The sequence below is a fragment of the Mycetomoellerius zeteki genome, unplaced genomic scaffold, assembly GCF_001594055.1.
Source record: "Mycetomoellerius zeteki isolate Tzet28-1 unplaced genomic scaffold, Tzet1.0 scaffold156, whole genome shotgun sequence".
Lineage (NCBI taxonomy): Eukaryota > Metazoa > Arthropoda > Insecta > Hymenoptera > Formicidae > Mycetomoellerius > Mycetomoellerius zeteki.
Genome location: NW_017256511.1, coordinates 133221 through 142946, shown reverse-complemented (window position 1 = coordinate 142946; position 9726 = coordinate 133221). Strand labels below are relative to the sequence as shown.

At 36.9% G+C, this 9726-nt stretch overlaps 3 protein-coding genes across 4 annotated transcripts in view; 1 reads left to right on the top strand and 2 right to left on the bottom strand.

The window, feature by feature from the left end:
• Nucleotides 1-1220, top strand: part of LOC108720925 (methyltransferase-like protein 5) — a 3270-nt gene extending 2050 nt beyond the window's left edge. The window contains 1 exon segment of the mRNA XM_018445201.1: nt 913-1220. Coding sequence (XP_018300703.1) covers nt 913-1208 — 296 coding nt within the window. The 3' untranslated portion in view covers nt 1209-1220.
• On the bottom strand, nt 1218-3756 carry Aldh7A1 (aldehyde dehydrogenase 7 family member A1). The gene is made up of 9 exons (XM_018445191.1): nt 3473-3756; nt 3094-3310; nt 2783-2970; nt 2507-2706; nt 2319-2434; nt 2105-2233; nt 1939-2048; nt 1560-1820; nt 1218-1451 (listed from the first exon to the last, which is right to left on the bottom strand). The coding sequence occupies exons 1-9, from the start codon at nt 3629-3631 to the stop codon at nt 1239-1241; spliced, it is 1593 nt and encodes a 530-aa protein (XP_018300693.1). The 5' UTR covers nt 3632-3756; the 3' UTR covers nt 1218-1238.
• Nucleotides 3757-3942: 186 nt separating this feature from the next.
• On the bottom strand, nt 3943-9726 carry ebo (exportin ellipsoid body open). Of its 2 annotated transcripts, XM_018445187.1 has the most exons (17): nt 9578-9726; nt 9485-9495; nt 9139-9342; nt 8580-8771; nt 8336-8495; nt 8006-8262; nt 7764-7930; nt 7376-7682; nt 6801-6893; nt 6561-6729; nt 6357-6495; nt 5898-6256; nt 5472-5799; nt 4958-5155; nt 4614-4892; nt 4368-4533; nt 3943-4275 (listed from the first exon to the last, which is right to left on the bottom strand). In XM_018445187.1, the coding sequence occupies exons 2-17, from the start codon at nt 9485-9487 to the stop codon at nt 4198-4200; spliced, it is 3099 nt and encodes a 1032-aa protein (XP_018300689.1). In that variant the 5' UTR covers nt 9488-9495; nt 9578-9726; the 3' UTR covers nt 3943-4197. The 2 variants fall into 2 exon arrangements, with proteins under 2 accessions (XP_018300689.1, XP_018300690.1); XM_018445188.1 differs by having other exon boundaries at nt 4985-5155; nt 9485-9726.

Sequence of the window (9726 nt, the reverse complement as noted above, 5' to 3'; positions counted from 1 at the left end):
TAGCGATTATCTCCTTTTACAGTTCGCCAAATTGTTTGTGGTGACACTCCCAATACAGCCGACGCATTCCGAACGCTGGTCTCAGGATGATTGTCAAAATGTTGTAAAATACGATTCCCTGCCTGCAAATCTCTTCGTAACGCTGCTTGAAATCGGTTGTTTTCTTGTCGAATTGAAAATGATCCAGTCTCTCGCAATCTATTAAATGTCAACATAAACACTCTTCGGTTTGGCACTCTTCTGTTTGGAAATCGTCGTGCATATTCTCGCACCGCCTTTAAAGCATTACCGTTGCAGAAACCGTATACAAAAACCATATCAGCATATTCACTATTAGAATACGTACGCGGCATATTGCAAAAGACAAAATTCATCTACTGTTAAAGGCTTTCAAAGAGCGACTGACAAATTCATAACAGAAAGTGGAAAATGTAATCAAATATGTCGGTGCTAGATATGGCAAGAAATGTAAACATTTTTTTTCGATTTCTCTGAAACGGAGCAAAAACGAGCATATGTCTATAGGACTTTTTTTCTTAGTTTTTTACTCCTCTACACGCTCCCGAAGTTTTGCGATTTAATTTGGAAACACCCTGTATATAGTCAAAGTATTAACTTTAGTAAATGTATACATTGACTACACAAAAAAACTAGAATAAGTGTGTACATTTACTAAAATTAACACTTTGACTATGACATAATATAAATATCTTATTGATTATATTTATTACAAATATAAAAATACATAATGCTTTAAATTAAGAAGCGCCATAACGGTCAGAACATTAAAATATTGAACTATTGTAAATTCATTTAAATGATTTAATTTCAAAAATTATAATTGCATGCCGATATGGTTGTCGGACTTTCAATGCAATAGAAATACATAATATGTGTTATTTCATGTTACAGGAAAATTTGAAAAATACTTTGATACTGTTATAATGAATCCACCTTTTGGCACCAAAAATAATGCCGGTACTGACATGAAGTTCCTGGAAGCGGCAATCAGGCTTTCGTCCAATGCGATTTACTCTCTGCACAAGAGCAGTACACGAGATTACGTTCTATCGAGGGCGACACAGCTCGGCGCAAGAGGAACAGTGATAGCCGAACTTAGATACGATTTGCCAAAGGCTTACAAATTCCATAAAAAAGCGTCCGTCGATATTCAGGTGGATTTTATACGATTTGAATTAAAGCGTTAATTCATTTTTCAAAAAACACGCCTGTTTAATTTATTCGAACTTAATGCCCTGAGCCAGAGGTAGCTCGTTTCCATAATTAATCGTGACGGTGGCACGTCGCATGTAATGTTTCCACGCATCGCTTCCGCTCTCGCGGCCTCCGCCCGTGGCCTTTTCACCACCAAACGCGCCGCCTATCTCGGCACCGCTAGTACCGATGTTGATATTGACTATTCCACAATCTGATCCATGAGGGCCAATCCACTGTATGACGAATGGAATTCGATAAGTAATATATTCCATTATACATTGTGTAAATTAATTGGTATTGTAACGCATTTGCCAACAATATATTAGGTTTTACACATTTACCTGAAATACATTCCCAATACTTTTAGTAAAGAGACTACTGCTCAGTCCTTGCTCAACACCGTTGTTAAAATCGATAGCCTCCTCCAGAGAGTTTACTTCCAAAATGTAAACGATTGGAGCGAAAGTTTCCTGTTGCACTATCTCAGCTCCGGCCGGTAAACCCGAGATGATCGTTGGCTCGACATAGAAACCGGGTCGCTGTATTTGCTTTCCACCGAATTCTATCGTGCCACCGGCTTCTACAGCTTTCTGAATTGCTGCCTGCAGTGAAAAGTATTAAATCAATAAAAAAAGATTTTTTTTTCTTTCATACATGCTAAAAGGAGAATAGATATCAATTTTCATTTTATTTTGTTTAAAAGATAATTGATGCACATACTTTATATGCGTCGACCGCTGGCTGATTGTGCAATGGTCCGTACAGCACACCATCATCCAATGGATCTCCGACTCGGTCCGTTATGCTTTTATATGCCGTTTTTAATTTCCCTAAAAATTTCTATGTAATGGTAACTAAACATTTTCTCATTTATATTTATACCTACCTAGAAATTCATCCTTTATCTTCTTATGCAATATTAATCTTCTGGTGGTGGTACATCTTTGTCCAGCTGTTCCAACGCAAGAAAAGACCGCTGCTCTCACTGCCATTTCTAAATCAGCATCCTGTGTAACTGTCAACAAAGGAGAAATAATTACAAATACGTTATCCATGGTATAGGCGATGTTATGAAATTGATATTTTAAGGAGACACGTACCAATTAATGCATTGTTACCACCAAGCTCCAGCAGAGATCTTCCGAATCTTTCTTGAATCTTGAGAGCGACTTGTCTTCCTACGTTCGTGCTTCCGGTGAACGAAATGAGAGGTACTCTAACGATAATCGTTATTAACCTGTTCAATATGATGTACATAATAATATAGCAAATCTAAATCGGAACTGACCGTTTGTCGTTCACCAGTGTCTCTCCGACATCTGATCCACCTGTGATCAAGGATGCGACGGAACCTGGGATACCATTGCGTTCCAAGACGCTCGCGATTATTTTGGTGGTCGCGATGGCTATCAAAGGTGTGCTCGACGCCTCTTTCCAGACGATAGTGTTACCGCAGATCATAGCGATAGCGCTGTTCCAGCCGTACACCTTAAAAAACAATGAATTAATAAATTGCAAGCCCTTAAGTGGAGTGATCACAAGATTCTCTGAGAATCATATTCACTGCTATAGGAAAATTGAATGCGGAGATAACGCCGATTACGCCCAAAGGATTCCACTTCTCCAATAGCGCGTGGTTCTTTCTCTCCGATGGGAATATGCTGCCGGGTAATGTTCGTGACAAGCCGACCGCATAATCGCATATATCGATGAATTCCTGGACCTCGCCTATGCCTTCTGGCAATATTTTGCCTATGATAACGTATACTTTGCATTAATTAATTAAATGGATCTATACGGTACAGATATTTCGATTTATAATTACAGGTTGTTACAGCGAGTAAAATTTTAACGTTTACTGAAACGATAAATTACCCATTTCTAAGGATACCAAGCGTCCCAACGGCTCCAAATGTCTTCTGAGCTCGTCCCCAATTTGCCGTACAATATCTCCCCTTGTTGGCATCGGTATGGATGCCCATTGTGGCCACGCTTTACGTGCTTCCGTTATAGCATTGCTAGCTTCTTGCGGCGTAGACTCGCGAACCTTTGCTATCACTTTGCCGGTCGCCGGCGATATTGATTCTATTAACTGTATTTGATATCCGTTTAATTATTTGTATACCTATTTATTTTATGATATATCATTTAATGTTTCTTCATGTTATAATGTAATTTATTTAAGATTCTCTCTGATTTCTATTTCATGGAGAATCAAATCGGTTCCGGACAGTTGTTGAAATGTCGGACATACCTTGCCAGATCCACCCCACCTTCCGTCATAGAGACCGGGATTTTCAACATTGATACCTAATTGTTTTAAAAATCCATACTTCGGATCGGTTACTAAATGTCTCGTCATCTGAAATTGGAAAATATAGCAACCACTTGTTTTAAGCAATAAACGTGACATTGTCAGACACTTGTTATTGACTAACCGAGCGTGAAGTCAACAAATTGCTTAGGTTATCAATGTCTCTGTTTATCAAGAGAAAGAGAGGGAGGCGAGAAAGGTGATAAGAACACAAAAATATCTGAACAGTAAAGATACAGATAAGTTGTACTATTAGCAACTGACTTGAATCTTTGTGATAAAGCACGTACCATTTTCTAGCTTTTATCTGTTTTATTAGAAACAAATATTAAAATTTGGAATAATAAATATAAATAGAAAATCTTTCTATCTATAAAAAATAGACAATTATAGACATATAAAAAGACGCGTTTTATTCGCAATAATAACATTTATAACATCACAAAAAGATGGTGTGGCAGTGGTATACACAGAATGGTAAATCTTTACAAAAAGTTTGTTGTTTGTCTTTTTTCGTTTCATTACAGTTAAATGTCTCTTGTATCGGTATCTAGAGGCACTCGTAGGAGAGATTCGGTGGAAATGTTGATTTCATTTAAATGCCACTGTAGAAGTCTTATGGAATAATTTCATTGTGAATATCGTTTCGAGTCGCAATTCGCGCTTTAACCTGGTCTACACAGCTGGTAACATCTTAAATCTGAAATGAGCTGGAGTACTGATCTAGTCAAAGTTGGTTGATCCTAAAAAAGAAAATATTATAAATTGTTTATATGATTTTATTGCATGCTATGTTTATGTTCTTTATATTATCGAACTACTAAGGCTAACATACCGTGGATTTATCGAAGTTTTCCAACAAGGTGGCTCTCTGCATATCGTCCACGCCTTCACAAGTTGCCAAGAATGTTGGCAAAAAATGGCCAAAGAACCATCCTATGTTAACAGATGCTAGACTGTGAATAGCCGCAGCTATCTCGTCCGCCAACAAATTGTGGGATCTGTAAATTAAACAAGACATATATAAGTGAAGATATTATTAATATAAGTTAATATTAGTAAAAATAATATTGATACCCACTGTCGAAATAAAACTGTGAATAATGCCATCAAAAATCTTTCGAGAAGATGAACCTTGAATATAGCCCGTTGATAAAGCCGCCATCTAATATTTAATTGTTCAAGGCTCTGCAAGCTCTGTCGGAATATATTGACGTCAGATTGAAGTAGAGCTTGACCAAAAGCTTCCAAAATTGCTACCAATTCTTCTTTGTGCTCGACAGGTTCATCTTCTTCAGGATGTCCAAGAGTCCGTAATACCGAGGTATTATAGAAATACTGCCACCGGTGCATAAGAATACTAAAAAGTAATGCAAAGCTTGTGATTTTTAAATAAAAATAGGATATGTATTATCAATATATTACCTGTGAAAGAGTTTCAATAAAACTAACGTCGTATCTGGATGAGCACTTAGATTATTTCCAATAGCAGGCCATACTTGACCTAAACATAGATTTGTTACCGAAGGAACAAATGCTTTAAATGCATTGCTGGGTGCTGATACGACGAGTATTAAAATTTCCAGTAACTGGTCCAATGCAGGACCAGCAGAAATATTTTCCCTGTGAATGAGACAATTGATATTTTTTGTTAAAAACGTGATATTTCATTCCTTAGAAGGTAATATATTTTCTATTTAAGATTATATAACAAATTATACAGATTTTCTAATTATTGCTAATAAAAATTTTTTTTAACCTTAATCTCGGGAAAAATTTAATATAAGTGAATAAAATAAAATTAAATTAAATTCATAAAAAGTATTATTTAGTAAAATAAGAAAACTAACAAACATATTTTTGTTACTTGGACAATAATCTAATATTATTTTTTAAGAATAGTTCCTTTTGCTTTCATATCATAATACTTTATACAAACCTGGTATAAAGTTGCAGCATGCCTTGAACCGCGTTTTGCATAAATTCAGGACCTAATTGTTGTTGTAATACTGAAAATGCCGAGTGTAGAAAGCTAAGTAATAATTCACATATACTCTGGCACCTTATCACATAAGACAATAATTCTAATGTCCTGTTTATAATTGATTCTAGACATGAATGCAACATCTTTTTTATAGTCGTTGACGATGATGCACAATCTTCTAGTAGCTGAGTCAGTGGCATTATCGTAATCGAAATTGTCGATTCAGAAGGCACTGGTTGTCCTTGCATACCCAAAGGTGCTGACAAAGCTAATATCATAGTACCTAAGCGCAAAACATTTCAAATTTTTATTTGTTATTTTTGTTAAAGAAAAAGATGATTAGACAGTTGCAAAGGTTTACGAAATAATTACCCAACTTACCCAATAACCTTTGCCTTGTTACTGCATCACCAGGTGGTAATATAATTCCGTTTATCAATGCCCTACGTAGAACTTTAATTGTATCTGATTTCAAGTACGGATACGTGCCCATAGAAATTAGATTCCGGAAAGTTGGTTGGTCCCATAAGATGGGCTTTAAAATGGCGGTGATACTTTGGAAAAGATGAATGGCAGAGTGAATGAGATTTGCAGGAGGTGAATGATCACAGGACGCAGTGTACGTCGTTGCCCAAATACACGAATCGATGCAACGCTGACAGAGCGTTTCCTTAGCCTTCTCCGATCTTCTGGCTATCCAGTGACACCATGCTTGAAGAGAAGCCAAAAGCTGTGAATGTCTAATAGTGCAAATCAATACATAACAAGTACCTACATCATCGTTATGGCATATTATTGATTGTTTATATAAAAATATGTAAAAGATAACCAAGAACTTACACTTCTATGAGATCTATTACGATAGCAGATGGTTGGATCGCCGCTTTATACAGCTGATTATCTCTCGCAAACATACACGCCTCCAGAGTTTGTGACACAACTTCCTCTGCTAAGCTTTGATCGATATTTGTTTGATCTCCTATTGACACAGATAATTATATTTTTTTGTAGAATCAAAAACTGATAAATCATTCAACTGCTTACCAATGAAAAGAGAATATAGTCTAGTTAAAGCTTGTGTAGTCGATGCAAGATCTCTTAGATGTGCATGTACATTTGATGCCTCTGTATCATTTAATAAAATAACTTGGCCATTAGCAACTGCCGCGCCTAATTCACCGAAAATAATTAATCCTTCTCTCCACGCACGGTACTAAAAAATATTCAATATTACGAATATTTTCATAATAGAGACGTAGATATATTTTGCCAATTGAAAATTACCAATAGCGTAAATATCGGGATAGGTGAGATGTCGGCAATTTTTGCCAAACATTCTATATTGCATCTTAGAAAGTGTTGCCACTCTGTTTCTTCCTGAAAAAAAAAAGATCATGAAATTTTCTACAAGTATATATAATCTAGAAACAATTATTGATTTGTATATAATGTATAAATATTATATATATTTAACTATAGTTTTGTCGCGTCGCAAACTCCAACATGCTCCTATTCATTCTATCAAGCGCGTTGGAGTGAGTAAGAACTATGGTAGGAGCATATTGGAACATGTTGGAGCATGCGACGCGAACAAACCTTATAGTAATGGGGATTACTAAGGGATCTGTTTTCTGTGGTTGAGCTAGTGTACACTTTTAGAACTTCTAGTGAGATAAATATATATATGTTTGATATTCGATTGAAAGCAAGAAAGAGTTCTAATGCAGTCTAGTGCAGGAATAAAAAACAGACTTTATGTAATATTTAACTATATATATATATAATAATTATATTTAAAATATACAGACATAATTATTGATTTAAGTAAGAGTTTATATAACACTTGTAATTAAACTTACGTTCTCGTCCAGACTTTCCGTGTCGAGATCTCTCAATACCCGAGCATTGAGCTTAAAACTAATTTTTTGTAAAATCCGTTCCGCAAGGGCTAAGGCGACGGCAGAATATCGCGACTGAGTGCTCTCCAAAAGAGTTGTCCAAACATCTAGACAACGCAAATATCCATTTACAGTAGAAGCTTGCTGGAATGTATGATGGCACAGTACTTCCAATAATGTATTTACTGGAAACTTTGAGCTCGACTCCATCCTTTTCATATGATTTGTTATAAATAATTGCAAAAACTCTGTCATTTTTTCCATGTAGCTGAAAGAATGTAGCTGAATGAATTTCATTTCGTATATTGAGAACCTATCAAGATTCTTTGAAAATACATTTGGTGTATACCTCTCCTCTATTGAATCCAAACGTTCCATTAACTGAAATAAACCAACACCATTCTGAAATATCTCCAATAACAACGTGTCAGTTGCGTCGGGCGAACAGAGTGGTCTGTATAAAAGTTCATTGATTGTAGTTAAAGCTTGAACGGCCATTTCAATTTGCTTGCTATTCTGTGAAAACGTTGACAAATGCATAGTTTATCTCAATTTGCTACCGTACATTCTTCCGTGGAAGTAAAATCTTACCATTGCATCGTGATACTTGGCACATGAAAAAATGGCATCTAATAAGTTAGTAGAAATACTGCCTGATACATCTATCCAACTAAACAGATGCGCCAGAACTTCAAGAGTAGCTGTGCAAACTTCACTGGTACCTATTGCTAATCCCTCGACATCTAGTACTGCGCGTGCAGGTGCAAGACTTTGTCCACTGGTAGGTGATGGAGGTGGTGTCACTGTCCCAGAACGGCTTTGCAATTTTGTAGTTTCTTTCAAAAGAACTGTTAGAAGTAACAGAGTAAATTACTAAATCATTCATATGTTTGTAAGGTACCCTCAATTTTGATAATATACCTGTAAGTGTATCCAAAGTTAGAGGCACTTGTGCACTTAATAGTCTGAACAGCTCGCTTTTTCTGTGCATTGGTAAATCCTCTCTTGGCGTGGCCAGTTCTTCTGAAGCTGTTCTCAAATATACGAGTCCCAGCAGTCTTGTGTGTTTATGGCTTAGCAGCTGTTTCACAGAAAGTAGACTAATATATAGCTAAATTCATATTATATATTTTAATATATAGAAAAATATTCTCCATTCACAAACCTGTAAAATATTAGAATAAAAATCTGGATAGAAATGTGGCCAGTCGTGTCTCGCTATATCCACTACCAATTTCACTACTTTATTCCTCACAAAAGACGCGACGTCCCTTTCCAACGACAGTGTATACAAAGTGGATCTTGTAAGAGCTCTGTCTTCCCAGGGAAGGATGGGCCATCGTCTGCTGATTGTGGTCTATCAAATAATTCAATCTGAGAAGTATCACATCGCCGAAAAAAAATATTGGTGCTTTCCAACAAGGCATACAGTACAACACAGTGATCATTTCATTTTTGTTTATATTGGCAAACAACAAGAATGATTCACTAGATGCTTTCCATTAAGTAACACAAGTCGATACAAGTGTTATTCATTATTACTCTCTGAATCCCAAGAAAGATAAAATGACATTTGTATCGACTTGTGTTACTAAATAGAAAGTATCCAAAGAATGATGCTTATTGTGTTGACTTGTCACTAAATGAAAAGCATATACAGTGTAATCTATGTCTTGCTGTAAAGCACCCTATGTTCGTATCTGTCAAGTGGCTCACTTAATTACCTCCAGAGTGGACAGAGCAAACATACTGACATAGTGATTGCTCGTGGAGGACAAAAAATGTAGACAGGGTTTCCAGGAATCGATCTGCCCGGCGAATTCCTGGAAGCTGCGCTCGATCGTGCGTTTCCTCTCGTTCGTCGTCTCCGGGCAGAAGAACTCCGTCATGAGCTGTTCTAGATTCTGCAACGCGGCCGCATCGTCGTCCTGGAAATGTTTGTGCACTTTTCACAAATTTCTCCTTTACTTTTCTCACGCATTTGACAGACTCTGCGCGATACCCCGATAAAATAAGACACACGGGCATGTGCCATCTTTTTATCGCGGATACAGCGAGATCGCTCTTTACCATGGTAGCCTCTGTGGGAGGTGTTGCAACGTGCACAAAAAATGCAGTGTAAATATATTGGTAAATATATAAAACGGGAGGTTAGATCTTCACTTGTCAGACGTCATTTTTCGATCATCAGTCCAGACGTCCGGAGCCCCTGGACCTTCTGGACGGCTTCGACGGTGTCCTGTGCGCAGTCGCGTGCGCAGTACGTTCGCATTTAGCACGAGGATGTCATCAATCAGCGGATATTTGCGCAA

Bases quoted from the DNA above. Each gene is read 5' to 3' on its own strand.
- Aldh7A1 (XM_018445191.1), bottom strand. From the start codon at position 3,631: ATGTCACGTTTATTGCTTAAAACAAGTGGTTGCTATATTTTCCAATTT. The intron at 2,234-2,318 runs GTACGTGTCTCC...CTTTGTTGACAG, and splicing joins TGGTAACAATGCATTAATTG to TTACACAGGATGCTGATTTA. The intron at 1,821-1,938 runs GTATGTGCATCA...TTTTCACTGCAG, and splicing joins CAGCGGTCGACGCATATAAA to GCAGCAATTCAGAAAGCTGT.
- ebo (XM_018445187.1), bottom strand. The intron at 5,800-5,897 runs GTAAGTTGGGTA...TTTTGCGCTTAG, and splicing joins AACAAGGCAAAGGTTATTGG to GTACTATGATATTAGCTTTG. The intron at 4,276-4,367 runs GTATGTTAGCCT...TTTCTTTTTTAG, and splicing joins AAAACTTCGATAAATCCACG to GATCAACCAACTTTGACTAG.